This window comes from Emydura macquarii, unplaced genomic scaffold (assembly GCF_026122565.2).
Source record: "Emydura macquarii macquarii isolate MOO-44397 ecotype Brisbane River unplaced genomic scaffold, CSIRO-AGI_Emac_v2 contig_2422, whole genome shotgun sequence".
Lineage (NCBI taxonomy): Eukaryota > Metazoa > Chordata > Testudines > Chelidae > Emydura > Emydura macquarii.
In genome coordinates, this window is record NW_027132559.1 from 2,227,547 (window position 1) to 2,252,377 (window position 24,831).

Here is a 24,831-nt window from a genome sequence, read left to right on the forward strand (position 1 = left end):
GCTGAGGTCTAAGTTTCTGCTGATTTATTATGTGCCATGCAAGTTCTTGAGTGGATGAGGAGGCGGTATCTGTTACTCAGCTTCCCAGGTCCCTTGGACTCCCCAGGGAGACTACTAATGAACCCGGGAAGCTGAGTAGCAGATCCCGCTTCCTCAGCTGCCTGGGAACCTGCATGGTGCATAATATATAAGCTAGGCTTGGTGGAGGGCACAAACGGTGTGGGTATGGGGGGAAGGGAGCATGTGGAGGAGTGGTGGATATGTAGCGATCCTCCCATCCACCAGGCCTTTTTAAATTGCTGGGCCCCTAGGCAATTGCTCCCCCAGCCCTCCCCCGTCAGCAGGCCTGCTTGTGAGGGATGGAGAAAAAGCAAAGAGAGGAGGCTTAATGGACCTCAGGGGTTTTGAAAAATGCTTATATCAACCACAAAGGGTACGTATACACTGCAGTAAAACACCTGCAGCTGTCAGCTGACTCAGGCTTGCAGGGCTCAGGCTGCAGGGTATAAAATTGCAGTGTAGCAATTTGGGCTTGGGAGCTTATCCCCTCCTGGGATCCCAGACCTTAGGCTCCAACCTGACTAGCTACACTGCAAAATGAATACTAGCCCGGCAGCCTGAGTCCTATGAACCTGAGTCTGCTGACACAGGCCAGTTGTGAGTATTTTTATTGTGATATAAACACACCCAAACTGGCAAGGTGGCCAAATGTGGAAACTGGGGTCCGTTGCCATGGATACCAGGGAAGCCAGGAGACTTTATACGAAGTGGGACCAAGCAGATTCAGTCCTGATAATGAAACAGTGACAACGCTAACCTCAGGATACAAGTCTTTGATTTTTACTTAATCTGTGTTACTGTATTACTAAAAGCCTCCCCAGTGACATTTGTTTTAACATTAGATATTAACTTCATTTTAATTTTATTTCCATTCATTCTCTGACTTTTTTTGCTATTATGTAAACTTTGTTAGTCTTTTTTTAAGCTCAATCAGTATTCATCTGTTCTGGAGTATTGATGTGAGCTGGCCTGTGGATGGCATCATGGGATGTTGTGTCCCCTGCCCGAAGAGGTTCATATAGGCTAAGAAGGAGGCCAATTAACCAGATAGGCCACAGATGAGGGGAATCAGGTGGCTTAAGTAATTCATTGATTGAAGAAATGAGGGAACCCAGCTGAGGAGGAGCTGGGCTGGGCTTATAAAAGCAGGAAGTTAGCAGTAGGGAAGGGGTTGCAGGGAATTAGTTTATAGCCACTCTGTGGGAGATGGAAGGTGTGTTGGGGGGCAACAGGGCCAAAGCAGCCTACAGTTACTCAGTGGGAGGAGAGAGTTTTGAAGTTGGCATACCCAGAGAAAGTGGGGGAGCTAGAAGGTTAGGAAAGACTCAGGTAAAAGGCAGTCAGGTCCACAATGGAACAAAGGGTCCCTGAGCTGGCATCTGGAGTAAAGGATGGGCCTCAGTTCCCCTACCAGCTAGTGGGGAAGTGGTACCAGCTGGGAAGTGAATGTGAGCCCATTTGTAAGAAGTGATTTTGATACTCTGCAAAGGGAGGATACATGTAACTTGGTGGGAGGGTTAAGCCACGAACACAGACCATCTTGCCTTGCTGAGAGCCAGAAAGAGAAGGCAGGGCATGTGATGAGAGGTGGAAAGGAGGGAGTGGACCTGGAATCAGCTAATCCCCAGAGTGACCGGAAGGAGGTGCACTAGGCTGAAAAGATTCTGTGTCAGAAGGATTGAAGGGTGGTCTAAACTTGGGTTCTTGGTCAACAACATGAAGCAGGAACTGTGGTTGAGTGATTAGAGCAAGGGAAAAGATCATGGAAGAGAGCTGAGTTCTGAGCAGCAAAGATGACATGTTACTAGGGTCAGTTGGGGCAACATAACCTTTGATACCTATATCTGAATGATCACTGTGCCCAAATTGACAAAGACATCAAGTGACATTATGTGATGTCAATTTTATCCAGTTTCATACTTTCAGTTGCAGCTGAGTTGGCTACTTGTACACAATTTAATGCTATTATTCTGTTCATAATTCCATAATAAACCCCAGCTTAGAGCACTGAAGGGCAAGAACTTTCATTTTAAAACCAGATAGAACTGCTCTGTAAGCATTAACATTATTAATTACAAAAACACATTCTAATTAAAAGTACTGTGCTTTACACCATTGGAACTAGCCTACCTCTGTATGAGCATATGGAACAAGTGAGTAGTGTTGTACAACAATGTGAGTCCCTCTCATCTCCCCTCCTTCCCCTGACTACAAGATAATGGCATAAAGAAGTCAATAGCTTTCTTTTGCTACTCAGGGACATCTATGGAATGCAGAAGCAAACAGTACAATTTATAAAATGAGCACCAGTCAATATTTAGAGACTCTTTCCCCCCTTCAATAATAAGAGGAAGTATGGCTACTCGCTCTTCTATATTTTTGCAGTTTGTCAGAGCAAAGATTTCTTGTTCTCTCTAGTCTCCCCTTGATTCTCCTCCCTCTGTATTTCTGCAGCCCAGGCTCTCTGACTCTGTGAGGTAGGAGGGTCCCAGAGTTTGGGCTGCAGCCTGAGCCTGAATGTCTACACTGCAATTAAACAACCCTTTAGCCTGAGCCCTCAGGCAGCACAGACCATCTGTGGGTGTCTAACTGCAGTGTGGACACACCCTTATGTCTGAATCTTAGAGCCCTTGGCCAGCTTCACTGTGTTGCAGATATACAAGTATATTAAACTGTTATGCATCAACCTGGTTGAAAGAATTTCTTCATCTCAGAATTGTTTTCATCAAGTGACTGGCCCTTGAACCCACATTTCATGGAAACAGTTTGCAATGCATGACTGTTAAAGAGCCCAGCAGGCAGTAATACTCATGTGAAATGCACTGAGTAAGTTAACACTATATCCAGCATTCAGATATCCATATTTATCCTCTCTCTCATTTTGCTTTGCAAAAAGTGAACAGAGAGGTTTAAGAATGCTTGCAGTAAACCCCCGTGTACAAGATGTTCCTGGCTTTTTTTGCGTGTGTGGAAAGAAGCTATGTTTATCATGCAAAGGGGAAGTTCTTTTCTGACTCGCAAATAACAGATACAACACTCTTTTCTTTCAAGACTGAAATCTGTGTTTTGTCTTCAGCTAGTAAAACCCAGCTGCAGTCATCCAGACGTTTCCACTGTTTTTATACTCAACAGGTACAGTCGGTTATAAAACAACAGAGATACTGAAGAATTTCCCATAGCAAAAAAATCTCTTGTCCACTGTAGATTGGCGATTGTTTTCTTTCTTTTTTCCGTCACCACCTCAGGTCAGAAAAGTCTAAAAGTTAGCATCCCCTTTCTGATACCGCCCAGTCTGATCATCACTATAGGTGGTGTGTTCTTTGTTATGATCCCACAGAGGGAGAGGTAAAAATCTCAGTTTTGCAGGCCCTGAGTACATTGAAGTCAGCATCTTTTTTCTTGTCATTATGTTGTTAGGGTGCTCTGTGGACTAATTTACCCCTTTCTGCTACCAGATTACTAGCTCCCTGGACCAGCAGCAGACCTCCTAGAGACATGCATGTTCAATTTAAGACCATCTGATCTTCTTCCATTTCCTTATCTTGTTTCTGCTCGTGGTCCAAATTCCAATAGGACAACTGGTCAATATTTTCCTTCCTTTTTAGGGAGTTTGAGAGTATACTCTGAAGAACTTTGAACTATTCACTCAGTTGCCCTGGATTGTTGTTAGCATTTTTTCCAATACCCTGCAAGATCTCTACCTTGTTGCACAATGGAAGTACTGAACATAGTTGAGCTGAATATTTTAGAATGACATGAGAGAGTGAGAGAACCATGCTGGCCTTGCTGACTTAACTACTTAAAGTGTAATCCTTATGACCTGAGTAAGGCCAGCTGATCCTTAACAGCAAAGCTATATGTGCATAATCAGCAGGATTAGATTTACAGAAAGGTACTTGCAAACTATGATGACTGAATTTGAACTTCATTGTAGATATATAAAATTAAATATTTTGATAATTGCGTAAAGAAATTTCAGAGCCTTGTCCTTATTTTCCCTCTTCTCTTACATAGATGTTAGATCTCTGAATACGCTTTCTTTTTCCTATGATCAGCTTTGGAGCACTGGGATTTTTTTCAAATCACTGTATGGGAACACTAAACAGGATGTTACAGAAGTCTAGAGTGATGACTCAGCACCTGGCAGCCGAATACCAAATTGTTCAGTCATAGCCCTAAACTGCTTTCAGTTTCAACCAGCAAAGAATGGCAAAATGCAGACTTAGCTGATAACAACAAAGCTAAAAAAAACCTGAAGCTGGCGTTCCAATTTCCAACCAGCTGATCACATGTAGTCCCCTTTTCTCTTACATTCAGTTTCTGGGGACTGCCAGCCTCAGGCAGCCCAATGCAGAATGTTGTCCGTCTTTCTATTTCAGAAGGAATTCTTGTCCTTTACTCTTCTCTCCACTGCCTATGTAGCATCTTAAGCATCAAGCTGCTGTCAGTAACATTCTGTCTTTTAAAAAGCATAGGTAATAGCAAAGAAGGACCAATATATTCCCCTGGCCAAAATTAGGCACATTACGTACATGTTATAGGTTGTCTTTGATTCCTTATTTATGCTGCTCTGCATCTACTCTAGCCAGAAAGACAGTAGCAAGGACCTAACCCTACAAACCTTTGCTTATGCAGGTATTCTCATTAAAGTCATCCAAGTCAATGAGACTATTTGCCCAGATGATGACTAAGTGAGGGAAGATTTCCTGAATAAGGCTTCAAATTTGTTCTGCAGCAATATGTTCCGCAGGCAATTTTTATCTAATCTGTGTTGGTTATAATATTCTCACTACGAATGCGTTTTAGACAGCATTGCCCTGTGCCACAAAAAGTTACTGGAAATCAGTAAACCATTCCTGAATGTTAGCCTCAGCTAGTTATTAGTTGCCCCCAAGAAATGCCCCCTTTGCCACTGTAATTTGCTAAACAAAAAATAAATGTAGTCAGCTTGGTTGTATGTTGTCACTCTTTTGCAACTCTGAACAATAATTTAATTGTACAACAGGATTAAAGGAATCATTCAGACACATCCCTCCCTCTTTACATCAATAGAGAAAAGGTCAAACTATTCTTGTTTATATTTTATATACATACAAATACATAGACTGTCTTCTTTCCAAATCATTACACTGTCATGTTTTACTAGAAGTCTAAAAAGTAGATGAAAGTAGTTATTATGCTACAAGTTGCTTCAGAGCTTATGCTTCATTCTTAAAGCTTGTAGTAAAATTGATTTGGATCTACAGTCAAATAGTAGTCAATAGTAAGGGACTATTCTAAAGATCAAAAACTAATTTTTGAACCATTGTTTGTGTTGGTTAAAATCAAAATTATTAGTTTTAGCCTAACCTCATGATCGGGCTTCAGTGGGGGAAGAATTGGTCTCTCCTGGGCTCATTTTGAAAGGTCCTGGTTACTTCTAGATCTCACTGAATGAAGCATGAGGGTGGAGGCTCTTTGAGGGGAACCCTGGAGATGGGACTCTCTTACCCCTGGCACTCCTCAGACCCTTCCACATGCTTGTCCATTAGCATCCTGACTTTTCAAAAAGGGAGATTCTCTTTTACATTTGTAGCCCACCCCCAAAATTGGAGGCATTTTGGGCTTACAGTACGTGGTTCTTTTGGGCTTCTTTTTGGGATTACAGTGCCTAGTTCTTTTGGGCTTCTTTTTGGGTTTACAGTGCCCGGTTCTTTTTGCAGGACACACTTCAGGACAGAAAGTCAGGGCCTTCATGTAACAAAAGCATGTTACATTAACAGACAAAAGGTTGAAGAGTGCTCTCCAGACAAGCCCCACTTGAAAAGACTCCACTAAAACTCCAAGTGACGGAATCAGTGGCCAGGTGCCTTGCCATGGATTTATGGCTATAAAAACGGGAAAAAAAGCAAGCACATGCTGGGAGAAAGTTTATTGAACAGTATGCCTATTGAACACATGTGACACATCTAAGCCTGTGATCAATAGTTAGGCTCTGAGCAAGGAGATTTCTATTCATATTCTTCCATTCCTGGATTTTGTTTCATTTCATTAGTTTTCTGTCAGTGAAGACTTGTATGACTCAAGACATTTAGTTTCAGTTTCGCTAGCCCATAAATTAGTGTGCAGTCAGCATGAAACTCTTTACAATGCTGACCAGAAATCTTCTTGCAATGGCCCAAATATTGGAACTGCCAGACATGTACTCTGAGAGTGTTTGTTTAATAAATTACACAACTAGCCAAATGCTGGTGCCATTGGTTTCAGTGGAAACAACATTTGGCCTAATACTTGTAATGTTGAACAGAAATATTATAAGATTTTTAAGAAATGAGAACACAAAGTACAGTATACATACAGCTGCTAGGGAGAGGGAGTCAGAACTAAGGAAGATCACTTAGTATTTCTGGGATAGTTCCCATGTTTCTTCTAACTCATCATTATTCCCTTCCCTCTAACAGGGTCACCCATAGACCAAATGAGGTTCAGAAGGCCTAATCAACACCAAAGCTCTAACTCTTGAATGTGATTGAGTAGGTGTTTGATCTATCCAAAAGTGTACTGATTAATCCTGAAAAAGTACAGCTTTATTTTTTAACCTAAATGTGTAATGACATCTACTGTAATGGGAAAGACAGAAGGATTAATTCATTTGGCACTAATCTCTCTAAAGGCCTCCTGGACCCATGTCTCACAGGAAAAATAACATCCTGTTGTTAATCCATTCTCCAACACCAAAAAGAAAGTCTGCTGTGATAAGGGACATCAGTGTTGTTAATTCCAAGATGAATCTTACCCAAAATCTTGAAACATCAAAGATGACACATGGTGCATTTAAAACTAAGTCTCCAAACACAGTAGGCAGAAATTTGAAAGCACAGACAATATGTATGGTCAGAAGATGGCAGACTTCTCATACTAATCAGTAGGAAACAGAAGGAGAGGACTTTATACACTGTGAGCCTGCAGGTGAAGATGATGGAGGGAGACAGGGTCTGCTGCTTTCAGAATTTTGGTATATGGGCTACATACACTCACTGACAGAACATCAAAACAGTCTTGCTGGAAGAGTCAGCCAGACTAAGGCAGAATTTTTCTGTCCATGTCAAGAAATATGTCCAAACTATTGTAAATTGCATACAATTAAAAAACAATTTAAACCTAAACCTCAGAAGAGAGCTGTGCTAATAGCTCATTCTTTGGTTGGCTGGCTGTGCCAAGAAAAATTGTTTTGGGTCAAATGAAATTTTTTGATTGACCCAAAGTGAAATGTTTCCTTTCATCTGAGCTTTTTAGCCACTTAATTTTAATGTAACATTGAAGTAAACTTCTAACCAAAATGTAGTTTTGAATTAAAAAAACTGAAATACTCAGTTTAGAAAATGTCAAAATGTTTTGATATTTTGTAATTTCTTTTCCCTCAAGCAAAACATGTTGATATGAATTTGCAAAATGTTTTGGTCGACTGGGGGAAGTTTTGGCTGAACAATTCTACCCAGTTCTAGTAGTCAAACCTCTAATGTATAACCTCTATCTCTAACTGCCAGTGCATCTCCCTCTTTTTGATAGACTCCTCTTTAAAGGTATTAGCGTGGCTTTACATTAATTTATTTTAAAATCCCACTACTGTTTCTTTCTACAATACTAACTCTGCAACTGTCTGGTGAATAGGCTAGGCTGAATCCATGTGGGTAGCTTCTGTTGCAAGTTTCATTTCCTAATGGCTCTCGGCTTTTCAAGGCATTCATGCTGTACTGCTTCTCTTTTCCATACTTGAATTTAATTGCTCTGTGAAATTGAGAAATATGAGTATTGAATAAACATAGAGACTATGTGAACTTCTGCTAGAAGAGGGAGATTACTTCTGGTCAGTATTGGGGAAGCAGAGGAGCTCCAACCCCTGAATAAAAAGTCACACAGGGTCATCAATCTAATCTATTCAATCTAACATTATCTAGCCCTAACCTAATCGATACTTCATCCTAATCCATCCAGATTTATTTCTATTAAAATCAAATATCTATTCCATTTGTATCTAGTTACATTAGTCTTTATCCCAAAGAATCTAAAATCTTAGATTTATTCAGAAATGCTTGTTTTTGAACAGGTATTAATATTGGTGTTGAGATACTAATCTAGATACCTGCCTCTCCATATCTCGGCTAACATTTTAAGGGGTTCAATGAGCAAAAAAATCCTATATTAATTTTTGAGCATTTTAGTAGAAGGGAAGTCATTTCCATGCATCACAGATGAATTGATGATTTTTTGGAGGTGTTTAGCCTACACCGAAACTTGTATAATGTTTAACACCTATTATATGTTTTCCAATTTAGATTTGTTTTGTGTTCAATCACTTTTTATTTTCACACGTTAGGAGGCAAAGACAATGCTGTTTCAACACTACTCTCTCCTGTAAGACCCTCTTATCTCATTGATTTTGTACTTTCCAAGTTGTATGAGCACATGTTTATTTTTATTTCAGACTGTTTTCTGACTTGAACAGTCAAGGTCTGTCATCACTGGAAGTCAGTGTTTCCTCCGATAACAGATATGCTAAACATTACACTTTAAGACAGTACTGTTTGCAGAAAGATAAATTGCCACAAAAAACACACCCTCAAAGATGGTCAGAGAACCTTTCAGTCCCTTAAGGCAGCAATTACTTCATCACAAGGTTCAAAAGATCTTGGAATTACAGGCCTTTGGCTGTTTTGGATAACATGCACATTTCAGTTATGAATATCTCATGACACTTTTCACTAACGATAAGTGTTAAACCCAGTGACTTGAAGGGCTGGGAAATAACATAGCAAGTAATTGTACACTGCCATCTTATTTCTGTCTGCAATAAGGGGTTCTCCTTTACCTGTCATCCTGGACTGATATATGTTTTTGGTCATTCACAATTGCATTTTATGGTGCAGGTGCATCCCCGCTAGGCCAATTGACATTTAAGCACCAATTTGGCTTGTAAAGCAGTTGTCACACAGGTTACTGTAATTCAACCCACAGCTTGCTATAAGGTCAGTAGTAGTGCAGGGCTCTGCCCTTGTGGAAAAATGGAGGCCCTAGCTCTCTTTTTCCCAGATCAGAACATAGTGAGGGTGTGCAGGCTTCATAAGAGTTGGAGTTATAACAGGAGAACTGTTAGTCAGTAGTGTTGGATTTATTTCTGGCTCTGAACTGGAGTGCAGCCCCATTTCTCCCCCACCCCAACATGCTATGAAAACTCCAGGTGTGGGGGGGTGAAAATATTATTGGAGCTCTGCTCCGGACAGCTGTAACTGAATTTAAGCCCTGGCTCAAATGAAGGGTTTAGTGGAGTAGTACTCCTGTTCTATTCCCAGCTATGATGAAGTTTGGTTCAGTGGTGTGAGCAAGCAGTGTGGGAGGAAAGACAACTCAATAGCTCTGCTACAAATTGTGTGGTTTCAGGCCACTCACTACAGGTTCATCCATCCTCTCTCCTCCATGAAGTGAGAATAAAGCTTGCCTATGTCAGGGTGTGTGTGTTACTATAGGGGGGAGAGGGGAGAATCAGAAGAGCTCTTATTTGGAGGGTAGTAAGTTGCACAGCATCCTTAGTAAAAGGGTTTTTTAGCTCACATCTTCCTTTAGTAAGAGAGAAGGCCTCACTTTTGTTTACTGTGCACAAAGGGATTGCCACAGCAGCTGCTTGCATGGATATTAGAGAAGTTTCACATCAGTCATATGAAGGGCTGCTTATGTGTCTGTGCTAATGTTTTCTCTTCCTGCACTAGAATGCAGCATTGTGTGCTTGAGCTGTTCACTGAGCTGCTACCTTATACTCCAGAGGAGGTAGCTTTTCCACAGGTGGTGTATTAATTTCACCAGTGGAAAAAATGGCTGTAGTACATGTAACTTCTTCATGGCACTGGCACGTGATGGTTCAAAACTACATCAGAAATTGCAGGAGCTCCCAGAATTTAGGCCATACAGGGGTGTCAGAAGTTGTGATATTTTGGCTCTTAATTTAAGTAAAGCCTTTACCAAGAAGAGTCTTAGTAGCAAGCCTATTGCTCTCCCAAGTAGTGTAGTACAAAACCCTTTCTGCTGATGGATAAGTAACATAAGTAACCAGGGTCAGATTAATCCATCACTGGTCTCTAGGCAAGCATACACCTCTGGTCCTGATCACTGGGCACAGAAAAAAACTGCCACTGTCCATGGCCACACCCCCACCCAACAGCAGCCTGATCTCCCTGGCCCACTAGCCGTATACCCAGCTCCTCCCAGCCTTAATTCTTGATGGAGCCCCCCAACTGTCTCCTCCCCGAACCCTCTATATCCCCCACCATGGTCCCCACTACTTATCCCTTCCTGCTGCCCAGGCTCCGGTCTGTCCATCCCGCTTCCCAGTCCCTGGCACTGAGAGAAGCAGGAGCCTCAGCCACAGCGTTGACATGCTGAGGGCCAAGCATGCAGAGCAGGACCCAAGTGTTGTGCCAAGAGACTGTAGGGGTGGCAGCCATGATGGTGAAGCTCATGCCAGTAGCCCAAAATCTCTTTTCTTTTAGGGACCCCAAAAGGGAGCGATGGATGGATGGACTAGCGCATCCCCTCATGACTTTGTCCATAAGTTAGATCTAATTTCTGACACACCCATTATGGTTAATTAACTTCTGGTCCCACATGTTTCTTGTTTCCCAAGCATGATCTTAACACATTCCTTCAGTTATACCCAGAGGCCATTTTGCATGGGCTCGCTCAGTCTCTGTCTCGCTTTTGCACCTTTTCCCGTCAACGTGAAAGTTCACTAATTTTTCACAGTTGAGCTCACAGTTAGGGTAAATTTATAGGCCCAATTATCTCATGTTCCTCTGTCATGCCTTGGAGGGGGGAATGGCTGGGCCAAATTTGAGTAAATGGCATCGCAACCTGGTGCATGGGATCATTTTTTCCAGTGGTCGAGGGCCCTTGCTCCATGGCCTATGCGTTTTGGGCCTGTCATTGGGTTTGGTGTATGCTATCCAGACTAGTAAGGGGGTTGTGTCACTACTTGCCCTGCAACCCTGGGTGCTTTATAATTTTTTACTGTTGTAGCTTCCAGCCTGGGATGCTCACAGCCAGCCTTTCATAAAATACCTCACTGATATAATACATTTAATAATATTATTAGTATTAATATATTAGTATATAATACATATAATATTTATAATACAGTAATATTGTATACAACCGGTTGATTCAATAGCTTATCACTGGTGGTTCACACCTCTTGTCTTCACAGCCCAGATGAAGTTTCTCTTCCCTGCTGGACGTTTTCCTTCCCCATTTGTTAGCTTGATAGCATTGTTTACTTAATATGTAAATAGACCTTCTTTGTCTCTTTCTGACAACAAGGCTGGTCAGAGAAGAAAATACACATTCCTTCGTGTAGGGCAGATTTGGTTACCAATTCCTCCTGACATGCCTGGTTTAAACACAGTTTAGTTATCATTCCAGCATATATCCATAACTCTTTATACATACATCATGCAAGAATATTAACGATCAGTGAGTTATTAATTTTCCAATGTCCTATTACATGATGCCTTTTAGATACATATTATAACCATAGTGAGTTGGAGTACCCTGAATTGGTCAGGTCAGCTGAAATTCATCACCTGATACCAGTAAGCCCCTTGCTCTCAGGCACTGGGATTCTTTTAGGGTCACGCCTCTCCCCTTACAAAGCTACGGGGGGGTTAGCCACTGGCTGATCTGGAGGCAAGGGCAACATCCCTAAACCAACAATTATAAACGTAATGCATTTCACTGGTGTCCAAACAAAAGAATAAGAGGAATCAAAGCCCTGTCTAGTCTTGGTTTAAGGATGTTGCACTTGGATTTGGGATACAAATGTGAATTGAGGATCAGATTTAGGGACAAGTGGTACATGGACACGAATATGCTTTTTACCAACTTATATAGTTACATTATAGAACCTACCTGGCCCAGAAAGCACATCTCTCTTCCAGTGCCTTTGCTGAAGTTTTATGCCTCGGGTTGATTATCCTCACTTGTCCTCTAAATTCCCCACAGTTCCTAGTCTCACAACAGCTACAGTTATCCCTGATGCCTTTTATCTGGAGACCGTCTAGTAGAGAGGAAAGAAAACAGCCACTCACACCACGGTCTGCTCTCTCCAGGGTTGTCCTTCTCCATTAGATTTCATTCCACACTCCTTACATATTGTTTGATTTGTTGAAGGAACAAGCCTCAAGGGATTTGGTGCTTGGTTGCTGCAGAGACTTTCAAGTGGCATATAGTGTAGATCTAGAAGGGAGAGGGGAGTAAAGTGATTATAGGGGGATGCTACAATCCTGCTGTGACTGGGCAACTGGCTTTGAGTAGAAGGATGGAATCTCACCAAGTTTCTGGTATCTCCAGGAAACCTGAACATATCCTCCATAAACTGAAGTGTTTCTGGATGGGTAGTTGGTGCTTTGAAGGTTGATCTGCCATCTATCAGGCATCTGAACACAAGAGTCATGGTAAGAGAGATTCTCCACTCATCAGCATTATTCATAATGCAGAAGCACATATTCTCAGCTCTTAACTATTGAAATCAATAATAGCATATTGGGGAGTAGAGCCCCTGTCTGGTGTTAGTGTGGTCACACAGCTGTCAACAAAAAGCTTCAGGGCTAAAAGGAGTCCAGTGCTTAAATATGGAGAACATCCCCTCAGCTGGTACCCAGGGGAACTTCTTTCAGCACTCCAGGCATCTGCAGGTAAAATTCATAGTCAGAAAATAGAGTTCAGATAGATTGTGCATCTCATTCCCTTGCTCCAAAAATTCTAACCAGGGGTCTTCTTTTCCCACCTACCAGTCATCAGATGCAAGGAGAAGCCCAGCCTCTCTTCTGTGGACAGCGTTGAGAGGAAGGGAACCTACATTGGCTTAATGCCTTTGCTGCTCACATTGTCCATCCTGAAAGAGAGAATTCCAGTGGCTCAACAAAATGCCAGGATGAACAAGCAGTTGAGTGATGAACACAGGTTGTCCTACAGCTCATCAGGGATAGTGACACTCAACAGAGACCTCAGCTGGGCTGGTTCTGACAATTGTTTAGTTGCTTGCTGTGACTGGGTTGTAGTACAGGCTTATGCTATAGTTTTCATGACACTTTAAATTTGTATATAAAGGTTTATAAAGTGTTAGTGATGCATGCCAGTAGCAGGTTATAAACTGACCTTTTGGACTTCAATAATAGATTAATCATTTATCCAAACATGTTTTATTAACCCTATATAATCATTGAAGTGGAACCTTAAAGTGTTACTTATTTTCTAATATGCACTAACATAACATGATACCACCTGTTGCCCTGCTCGAGTTTCTTTTGAAGGATTGAGAAATATCCCAGTTTTAGAAATCAGAAAAGAAAGGCACAGAGAGGGGCAGCGACATGTACAAGGTAATGCAGAGCATGATCAAATTGGGAATGGAATGCATGAGCCCCATTTTTCTCCTTTCAGCACCACACCACTCTGCCCTCCTAGAGATAAGTCCTGGTTCCCAGTCCCATGCTCTAACTACATATCACTTAGTCAAGAGTTACCATTTTTGTTATCAACAAGCCAGCAGGACCCTCTTTACAGTTAGTTTGGAATGAAATAAGAAGAATTGCCTGTTCATTCCGAATAGACACTACTGGATTCTTCTTCTCCTCCTCTGTGCACATAGGATACCTGCCATTTGGGTTGATGATGTGTTTTGCAAACATTCATTTTAGTTTCAGCCCTCCTGTGAGGTCCATGTGTTAGCTCTATTTTTGAAAAGGAAGCTCATACAGGGGGCAATGACCTTGCACAGGTTTACATAGCAGCAGAGTGGGGAATAGAACCTCAAATCCTCACTGCTCTAACCACTAGAGAACAGGCCACTTCCAAAGAGCTGGGAACAGTACTCAAGAGTCTTGTCTCCAGTGCTTTATCCACTGGACCATACTGCCATCAGGGTGGGGCAGGGAGAGAAGGAGAGAGGCTATCACATGGCTAGACTACTAGGCATAGATAATATAGGACCCATCTGTAATATTCCTCCTAGAGCAATGCGCCTAGGTAAGGCTCTTCCATCTGGGGCTGTTATATACAATCAGAGACCAGGTATCTATCCTTTCAGGATTCTCTTAGGTAAGACAGAGTATAGGACCATTTTTCAGACTTGCAGTAAGGATTGAGGAAGAAGCTAAAAGGAAAGCCACAAAGAGGGTGCAAGATTGCAGTCCTGTAGTCAGAGCCATAGGATTAGAAAGACCTTTTCTCTTGAAAGAATCTCCTTGGTCTTCACACAAATTTGAAATACCTGTAACATGTCCCCACATTTGTGGAGCTCTGCTTCAAAGAGGACCATGTCCTCTACAGCCTTGAGGGATATGTAGCAGCAGGGCTTTGTGGCCAAAACTAAAGTCAGCAGCTTTGATCATCTGCCCAGTCCCAAATAGATCTCTCTGGAGCATAACCAATATCTGGTCCTCTTAGCACTGCACCATTACAGGCTGCAGAGCACCAGACTGGGAACTACCAGGCCAAGCTTAGGGTTGGGATTGGCTTGGAGATAGCACATAGGATTGTTGGCTCTCTTTGGGGGTCTCCAGGTCACTGAATCGCTCCTGGAAAAGTCCCAAGATGAGCACAAGCTATCTCACTAACTAACCAGCACAGGAGTAATAACCCCAATTTGTCTTTATGACCCACCTTCCCTGCCTTACTCTAACAAACCCGACATGAAAGGGACTACTGTTTTGGAGCCCTGTACTCATAACCAGATGCCTATTTCCACTTGTCTCTGGTAATTAATTCTCCCTCCTATGTTCCACAGGCAGAACACAATCAACAAGCCCCATCAGTGAATCGATAAGTCCTTTATGTTTTGCGGAGTTCATGACAGCCTTTAATCTGCATGAGGAACATCCATTGCAGTGAGTTTGTGATGCTGATGGACCACAAATGTGGTTTTGGACGGTGCCTGGGTGAACATTCAGGAGTGAATTATCAGCTTTAAATCTGGTGGTTAACATGATCATGAAATGTTTTTTTAATCATAATCCTACAGATTGATTCTGATGTTGCCAGAGAGCTACAACCATGTTCCTTTATGTTTTAGAAACTCAGAATGAGAAGTGATTCTTGGGTGTACAAAAAGAGGCCCAGGACAGGAATGGTAGTGGGTGCTATAGATTATGATTAAGGTGCATCAGCAGAGTTGTATGTGGGAGCCTATGGCTGAGATATCAGGGGTGCTGATGCTCAGGATCAAGGAGCAGTGAGAGAGCTGTGTGAGGAAGCCTGGGCCTGGAATAGCAGGGTCAATACCAAGGTGCACTGGCAGATCTGCATTGTGTACGTTCCAGGCAGTAGCCATCATTTTTAATACTTCATTTTCATGAGCAAAATGGGAATACAAATAAATAATTGCAAATATCAGCCAGATATTGAAGGAAGTGTCCAAGGTGCTCGTTCCCACTATAGTTTCGGTTGATGGATGCGAGGTCCTGCATCAACTAACCACCATATTAATGTTTCCTGTGAGATTGCATGGACAAAGAAACAGTGTCCTCTAGTGGCTGTTCTGTTTCTCACATTCTTCTCATCGGATAGTGGAACATTACACAGCCATCACTGCTAGTGCTTCTATCCACATGCTGTTGATAGTCCAGCCAAGTGTAGGATTTTATTGCTGTCCATTTGCAGATAAAATCCCAATGAGTGGACCTGTCCTCTGTGCCTGATTTCTTGGGTTTTCATTATCATGTTTATTATTATTTACTAACTGTGTTGCTCACTCTCACACTTGTTTTTCTTAAAGCCCCAGTTTCTGAAACCAAGTGATTACATTAGAATTTGTTTTGTATTTCACTTCTTAAAAAAAAAAAAAAAAAAGAATTAAGGTACTAGTCTTTTTGGTAGTGGAGAAAAGATTGAAAATGTGATTGGAGTGTACCCCAAAAAGTCAGAAACCAGAAAACAAATAAAAAGGACCCAAAATGTATTTTTTAAAAAAATCTCATGGTTTTAAAATCAGTATAATGATTTTTGAGGCCTGATTCCTGTTTTTTGAATTCTTGGGGTTGGCAGTACTGTTGTTGCTTTGTATTAGCATCTGCAGGCCCCAACAAAGATTGGGGCCCCATTGGACTAGGTGTGGTAGAAACCCATAGAAAGACAGTCTGCCAAAAGCTTATAATGTAAATAGATAAGACAGACAACATGCATGAGGGGAAACTGAGGAAGAGAAAGGTGAAGTGACTTGCCCAAGGTCACACAATAAATCGCAGCAGAACTGCGAATAGAACCCAATTTACCTGAGTCCCAGATATCCCATCCACTGCACTATATTGTTCCAGCAGATTTAATTTTCAACATGAGCCAAGGTTTCCCCTAAGTACGGCTATAAATCATATCTACAGAGCCTTCCTCTTGTGATAATCAGGTATTTTCTTGCCCAGCCCAGCTAGGCAGTAATTGATGCCTGTATTGTGGTCTCTGTCTGAAATGAAACTGTGGTATTCAGTCCATTCCTAATGAGAGAGATATTCAGCTCACATCTAACCTTATCTTCTGTCTAATCTCTGTATCTAGACAGAGATCAGATAAGAGAAGAAGACAGATTAGATATAAATAGATGAGAGAGAGAGAGGGATTACATGATAAATAGATTAGCAGTTTATATCTACTGCAAATTATGCATGGCATAGCTGCAACATGCAGCTCTGCTCTGTTCATAATAAACTGATGATTCACTGTTATTTTATAAGCGAGACAAGGTAGGTGAGGCAAAATCTTTTATTGGACCAGCTTCTTGAAGGCACAAACATTGGAGCTTCATTGAGCTCTTCTTCAGGTCTGGCCAGGGACGACAACTAGAGCATCTGAGCTAAATACAGGTTGGGAGAGATTGTTAAGCATATGAGGTTCACACATGCTGTAAGAAACCACTTAAAAAGAAGTGTGCAATTAAGGGTTAGCAGGCAGTTGGGTGTGTTATAAATTGTTGGAGCCATAAAACCACAGTCTCTGAGTCCATGGATTTTAGTGTCTAGCAGGGTTATGAATTTAAATTCTTGGCTTTTGAAAATGTTGTGCAGGTTTCCTTTGAGGACAAGGCCTGACAGTTCAGCTATGGAGTGATCATTTTGTGAAAAGTGTTTGCCCACAGCTGATGGGGTGTTCTTGTCTTTTACCATTTTTCTGCGTGAGTTCATTCGAAAGCATAGTGATTGTCTGGTTTCACCAACATAATTGTTGGGGCATATGATGCACTGGATGAGGTACACCACATGTTGTGATTGGCATGTGTAGGATCCATGGATCTTGAAAGGTGTGTTGTGGAGGACATTGATCATCATAAACAGTGGAGATATTTTTGCAGATTTTGAGTCTGTAGTTCTGGTGGGGTCTGGTGCCGCTTTGAGTTGGTGTGTCCTGGTCTGTGGGGAGCTTGCTTCTGATAAGGAGCTTGGTGAGTTTGTGGGGTTGTATGAAGGGCAGATGGTGTGTGTGGAGGGGGGATGATTGGGAAAGATTGCTTTCAGTATGAGGTCCCCATCAAATCTGGGTTGTAATCGTTTGATGATACGCTATATAGGTTCCAGTATGGGGTGGTAGGTGACAATGAAGTGTGTGTGGTTAGCTGTTTGTGGGGTTTTTCCCTCCTGTATTGAAGCCAGTTCTCCTGGGATATATGGGTGATCCTTTCCATAATGTGATTTATTTCTCTGCTGGAGTGTCCTTGTTTAGTGACAGTGCTTTTAAGTATGCTTAGGTGTGTGTCCTGAACTTTATCCTTGGAGCAGATTTTGTGGTATCTGGGTGCCTAGCTGTAGATAACAGATTTCTTGGTGTGTCTAGGATAGTTGCTGGATCTGTGGAGGTAAGTCTGGTGATCTGTGTGTTTCTTGTATATAGTTGTCTGTTGAGTTCCCATGTTGAAGCAGATCATAGTGTCCAGGAAGATGTTGCTGGTGTGGGACTATTTTAGAGAGAGTTTGGATGGGTAGATGGTGGTTGTTGAAATTGTGGTGGAAATCTATGAGGGAGTTTAAATTGTCTGTCCAGAGGAAAACATCATTGATGTATCTCAATCTGTCCCAACTTGGATTTAACTCAGACACTCTGATTACCTTTCCTAGACATGAAGAAGACTTCTGTGAAGCTCAAAAACTTGTACCTTCCTATGACATTCCCCAGGTACAATGTGGACAGTTGAACAGTTGTGTCCCCTTAATTTTCTAGCCTGGGATGCCTTTTACACTGGTTTGCTGTCAGAACAGGCCTTTCCTGGCCTGCTCACACAACCTTCAGCATGCACATTCACTCCCAGATAAATATATGAACACTCATGAATTACATACGAGGCGACATCTGCAAATTCTTTGTCCCACCTTTGTCCCCGCCAGAAATGTTCATCTTGTACTGTTCAGTACCCTTCTGAACAGTACAAGCTCATAGGAAGTCAGTCATTTAATCAAAGGAAAATGATAATGCACCAGCTTTGTTATCCCAAATGGAATTTCCCACACAGTTTTAATCCAAACACACTGGTTAAGATAAAACAATATGATACATTTATTAACTAGAGAAAGATAGCTTTAAGTGATTAAAAATGATGATGTATAAAAGTCAGGATTGATTACAAAAGAAAATAAAAGAGTAAAATGCAAGTAATACCTAACTTAACAAGCTAAGTGAACTTAAAAGCAAAAGGATTTCTCACCATAAACTGCAGTAAATTTCACAGACTGGGTCTCCTTTCAGCCTGGGAAGCCTCCCTCTTAGTTAATTTCTTTGAGAGTCGTTGATGTCATCAGCAGAGGTGAAGGAGGAGAAAGGTAAATTGGAGGCCACTGTCTCTTATTCTCATACCACGCTCCCCTGTTTGAGCATTACCCCCATCTGGGGTGCAGGGGACAAATAATCTCTCGAGGACGTGAGGACTGAGTCATCCCTATGATAGAATGTAAATTTCTTATTCACACCTTCCTGTTGCTGGAAAATGGCTGCTTAAGCAGGTGATAGCTCTTTAACACCTGGCTGGGGTATCAGTGTGTCTTCTTCTCTGAAAAATTGGTTTGAGCCTGCTTTTCTTAACCTTGGAGCATTTTCTAACAATGCTATACAGCAGAATTTGATAACTTCACATATAATGTCGATACATAGATCTTACTATGACAATAATGTTCAGTAGATTATGATTTTTCAAATGATACCTCACAAGGCATACTTAGTACAAAATTTATCCTAGTCTTTTAAAAATGGTGAACATAATCGTATAGACTGTCACAATCTTAGGTAGTCATTTATGTCAGTGCAAAGTGGGTATAAAACTCTATTATTCCTGCCTAGAGAGCTGCCTGGCTATCTGTTCCTTAGCTTTGACCTCTCCTGCCCTTATAATTCCTCTTATGAAGTGTTGGCAGAGGGGGATCTGTGAGTTGCCACGGAGCAAGCATGCAATGGGATTACTGCTCTATTCCTTTGACTCTCCTTTGTCTTTTTTTGCTTGCTTTTGCTTTCTCCACCTGCATAGGGGAAGGAAACATTGGGTCATACATCTGAAATATAGTATACAACTAAAGCGATGGGCCAGATCCCTGGCTTGTGGAAATCAGTGCAACTCCCCTGAAGTCTGTGAAGCTATGCCAATTAACACCAGATGAGGACTTGGTCCAGAATTTTAAAAAGTAACCTTAACATAAAAGAAGGCTCAATTTGGTTTTCTAGCTTTGAGCACCTTCACATATGTAAAACAACAAAGGAAGAATCTAACAGATTATCCTTAATGCAAAAAATGGTGATTTTGTTTCTCATAAATAATGAATGCTGCTACAGTGTTTTATGCAAAGTAAGGTGAGAAATGTTTTCTCTCTAGGGATGGAACAAATATGCAGTTGGAATTGGATTTGTACATGAATCAGTTGATCTGTTGGAAAGTTTTAAACACATGTAGTGGATAGTCTTGTGATATCATCATCATGATGTGTCACCTTGTCTATCAAGTCTGATGATTGCTCACTCATCATCTGCAGCAGTCAGTCAGGTAGGCTGCGGTACTTCTTTTCACTTTGACTTTGAGATCTAACAAGTGACACAAACTGCACAGTGATCTGGGAGATTTTCTCTGTGGCTGTTGTCCTGCAAAAGCTGGCTGCAAAGTGTGCAAAGCCTCAGCCCCTCAGTATAAGACATTGTCAGACTATTCTTCCTCATCCATGTGTAAACATGCAGATATCATTAGTATGGCAAGAGCCAGGATTCATTGAGCTCTGGGGGGTGCTATCGCCATCAAGCCTCAGCCATGTGCAGTTCAGAGAACTGTAAAACAATGTGCAGTCCAGAAGAGGCAGTAGAAAATCGAATCTCTAGAGAGAATTCACATGGTGGTGTTGCCAAGCAATAGTAAGATGGTATGTGACCAAAGACATCCAACAGGAATGGAGACTTGGACTCCTACAGGAAGTGAAAGGGCAGACTCAGGGGAACCACACAGGATAGCACAAAGATATAATGCAATTGTTGCACCTTAAAAATACAGTAGAACGGCAGAAATCCTGGACATGCATAAATGTGGCGGGAACCCCCGTGTGTACAAAGAGGATTAGTGAGTGCTGGAGTGGAGCCAGTGCAGTCTGAGCATTCTCCTTTGGGGCCAATGTGAGAGCACCCTGTCACCTCTGCTGCCTCCTGTGTGCAATGGCAAACCCGGCAACAGAGCTGTGTACCTAACTGATGGCACTGCTTCCATGACTGCATTGTGGGCAGACAATGGAGTTATGCGGAGCTCTTCTATTTATCCTTTGGTACTAAGCTGTCATCAGCATTGGCTCTACCCATGACAAAGTATTAATCCTTTGCTGTTCTGTGCTTCAGTGAACAGGAAACGAGAAAATTCAATTTTATTGTGGATTTGCAAATCACAAAATGCTCATTAATAGGGTTCTACTGTTGTTCACTCAAAGATAAATGTGCTTACTTTTTTTTTCTTTAATATTCTTTATTGCAGTTTTACAAAATTGTGGGCAGTGTAGTTTTTGTCACAAGCAATCTAACAATGAGTCACCCATGAGAAAAAAGTCAATTTTTTTAAAGGCTTTTGGGTTTCTCATTTAGCTTTTACAAGCCCAAGAAGCCTGATTTTCATTTTACACTAAGGTCCCTTTGTACTGCACTGGCAGCATAAAGGGGCCTTAAAGTGGTATGAATTTAATTTAACTTCCCAGAGCAGTGCAAAGGTATAAATGAGAATCAGGCCCTATATTACTATTTGGTCATGGCTTCCTCCCCCAACATAACAGTGAGAATTATGAATTTGCAGATTTGGATCAATCCATTACATTCTGTGATGTGTTTGCTCTATCCTTATTAAGGGCACTTAGATTTTCTTAAGTATCATTTTTAATAATTTTATCCCATTAACAGAAATGAATCCCAGAAATAAAAGTACTTCATGCCAGCGCTCAATACAGTTAGGATGGTCACATATCCTGAAATTCTGAGTAACAGCATCAGCTTTAGAGATGTCATCCATACAAAGGGTTCCATTCTGCCTCAGTTGGAGTGCCATTATCTTTCCAGTGCCTCAAAATGGCTGTCTTTGCTGCCACTTACCAACCAAGGCATTTTCTTTGCAGGTAGCTACCCGATATCAGAAGTACTAGCTAAAATCAATTAAGCTGGTGCAGCTAAAACATCTGATTTAAGGATACATTTATTCTTTTCAACAGCATTGCCCCAAGGCATTATACAATACAGCATCCTTAATACCTATGAATTAAATCCATCATTTGATCATGACATCCCACAACATAAATATGGCCGTCTTAATATCAGGGATGCAAATGAGGTCTTATCACTGATTGTGAAGCATCACTACAAAAGCTGGTCACCTGAGTGGCTGAAGTTATTGTAGGCAAAAAAGAAATATACTTGGAAAACTTCTTATTCCCATAAGTCTGTACTGTCCCACTCTTCTGTTTATGCCATTCAATATCTATCTAATCTTTCTCTCACATTTCTAATGTGTCGATAGTTTTAGTATCTAGGTACTAGGTCTATATCATTTGTACTGTTAGAGGCAGATTGTGTGTGACTGATCTGTGGTTGTGGAGATGTGTTGTATTAACCCTTTATGAGCCCAAAGAGTTAAAGGTATTAACCTGAGTCTGTAACTGTCCAACTTTAAAGAGTTTTAAACAAGGTTTGGGGTTTGGTATATAGAGACCTCAGCCTGCTTAGTACTGTGCAAAAACATCATTAAACATCCTTTTAATGTGTTATTAAAGATACATTTAAAACATAAAATTAAGTAAGTTTTTTATTTTAACAACATTTCTTGTTCCCTTTCCCTTTAGCTGGAGAGAGTTTTTAGAAAGAAACCCTCCCTTTGTGTGACACTCTTGTAGATGGGATTACAGATAGGGATAACTGTTCTTTTGGGGAAAAGAGAAGTAATTAGTTGAGTTGGGCTGGAGTTGTTGTTGCGTTGTTAAAGAAATGAGGACAAAATAAGACAAACACATACAAAAGGGGAAAGAAAAGAACAGCAAAGATGGAATGTCAGTCTCTGGCATTGACTTTTGCTTGCAACCACACTGCTGGAAAAACATAGGCACAGTACATAGTCTTATCCACCACTCTGAGACCTGGCAGCCTTGTACCAGTGTTGGGCTGGTTAGGGTATTGTCACAAGTTTACAGCAGTGTTGCAAAATATGCAATCTTGGGCCACTAAGCCAGACTCTTACTACATAGAAGGAAAAGGAGAGAGATAGGAAAGAGAAGAAATAAGATGCGGAAGGAAAAGGACACATGGAAGAGACAAAGTTTCGCATTGCAGGTGTTGTTCAGTATTTAGCCAGAGCTGGTAGAGGTGGCAATATCATCTGGGTTCCTCTCTCTGGCTTGGACTGGTCAGGACATCTCTCAGGATTAGAATGATGATGGTCTGGTGTCCTAGGAGATGGTGAAGTGGCAGCGAGGGTGGTAAAGTTTGCTCCTTCCTCTTCTCTCGTCTTTCAGTCAGCCAGCACCATGGTAGCCAGCTTTCCTGCCAACGTATTTGTGTGTGTGTTTTTAAGGACCCCAAAAGGGAGGGAGAGGTGGAATAGTCCATCCTCTCATTATTTTGTCCTCCGATTAGGCCAACTTTCCAATACACCAATTTTGGTTAATAGATCCAGTCTCAGACTCTTCTTGATTACCAGGCATGATCTTAACACAATCCTTGAATTATATCCGTAAGCCTTTTTGTTTGGACTAGTTCAGTCATTCTGTCTGTTTTTTGTACCTTTTCCCTTCAACATTTGTTGTTATAGGTGGAGATGGCATTTTATAAACTTTCACTCACATTTCACAGTTGAGTTCACACTTAGGGTAAATGCATAGGCCCAGTTATTACAACAGGGGACACCAAAAATATCTCCCCATTGTGTGGAAGTGCAAGGATGATAGAAGAATGCTTGCTCCTGCTCATCCCTGGATAACAGGAGTCTGAAAGTGAGGCACAGCCAAGGACCTCCCCTCCACACCTATGGAGTGGGGCTGTTGCACTGGGTGGGGGGGAGAAGGAGAATCTCCTTCATTCTAATTATTCATCTTCCGGGGCAATGAGGGCGATTGTGCATGGAGCAGCACAGAGAGAAATTAAGATTCATGATGCTTCTTCTGGGGCACTGTGGCCCACATCACCCCCTACAGGGCTGTGGCATAAAAACGACAAGTTACCTCTTAAAATATGTTTATTAATAATCATTTATATGGCACCATCATGTATGACACTTTACAGACATGGAAGGAGACAAGTTCTCTGCCCAAAGAATTTACAATCTAAACAGATTAAATGCAGTCCAGGGAAGAGATGCAACATAAAAAGCAAAGCAATTGATTAGTTTCTTTCAACATATGTCTTGTTAGTTCCAAGGATTTTTGGAAAGGCTAGGGAGCAGAGCTGTGCTAGGTATAAGCAGACTAAGCAGTTACATAGAGCCCCGAGCAGCTCAAGGAGACCCACTATTTATTTTTTAGTATTATAACAAATGTGAACTTTTTATTAATATGTGTTGTGGGGTGGGAGGGGTGTCAAAAATATTCCTGCTTATGGACCTCAGTGGGCTAGCACTGCTTCTGCCAGGTCGTTATTTGTAACATGCAATGTGAATTAAAATAAAAGATGATGAGGTGAGGCCTGAGATCAAGTATATGGAGGGTTAGTGCCTAACGGCTGTCTGAAAGGAGTGATGTTTTAGGAAAGACTTGAAGGAAGAGTGTGAGGATGGTAGTGTACTGAAGGAGGGAGGCTACTTTAGGTATAGGAGTGCTTAGCGGAGTGGGAACAGGGGGCAGAGAAAACAAAGGCCAGGGGAGAGCCATGGCTTGGAGAGGTCCTAGGGTGGGGAGAGTGATGTGAGAGGGGACTGAAATAGTAGATAATAAATACAATATTGGCTTCTGCCCTGATTTTCACATGTGCTAGTGAACACCCGCAGTTCCAGCTGACTTCAATGGGAGTGTGAAAGTATAACACCTTCACGAATCAGGTCGCCCATTTTTGCAGGTGGAAGCTGAGGTCAGCACTTATGCAAGATTTGCATGAATAAATGTGGTAATTGTGGATGCAAATGCTGGTACAAACATTCTGCAGACAGTAATTGCAGTTTCCATCTGCTGAAAATTATGTTCCTCTATGCTGACAGAATAACCACATGTAAGAAATAAGGAAAACAATATAGACTCTGATTTTCAACAAAGATTATTTTGGTGAAAGTGGAAGAGGGACAATATATCA

General features: G+C 41.5%; 1 protein-coding gene, 1 long non-coding RNA gene and 1 pseudogene across 2 annotated transcripts in view; 1 reads left to right on the plus strand and 2 right to left on the minus strand.

The window, feature by feature from the left end:
• Nucleotides 1–568: 568 nt before the first annotated feature.
• Nucleotides 569–24,831, plus strand: part of LOC137162045 (uncharacterized) — a 51,073-nt gene continuing 26,810 nt past the window's right edge. Inside the window, exons 1-2 of the long non-coding RNA XR_010922250.1 lie at nt 569–657; nt 14,873–14,972. This is a non-coding gene — a long non-coding RNA (uncharacterized lncRNA). The remainder of the gene's footprint in view (nt 658–14,872; nt 14,973–24,831) is intronic.
• LOC137162508 (zona pellucida sperm-binding protein 3-like) lies at nt 12,231–14,404 on the minus strand (annotated as a pseudogene).
• LOC137162056 (prostatic acid phosphatase-like) overlaps nt 20,335–24,831 on the minus strand; it is a 30,274-nt gene continuing 25,777 nt past the window's right edge. Inside the window, exon 11 of the mRNA XM_067561619.1 lies at nt 20,335–20,499. Coding sequence (XP_067417720.1) covers nt 20,335–20,499 — 165 coding nt within the window. The remainder of the gene's footprint in view (nt 20,500–24,831) is intronic.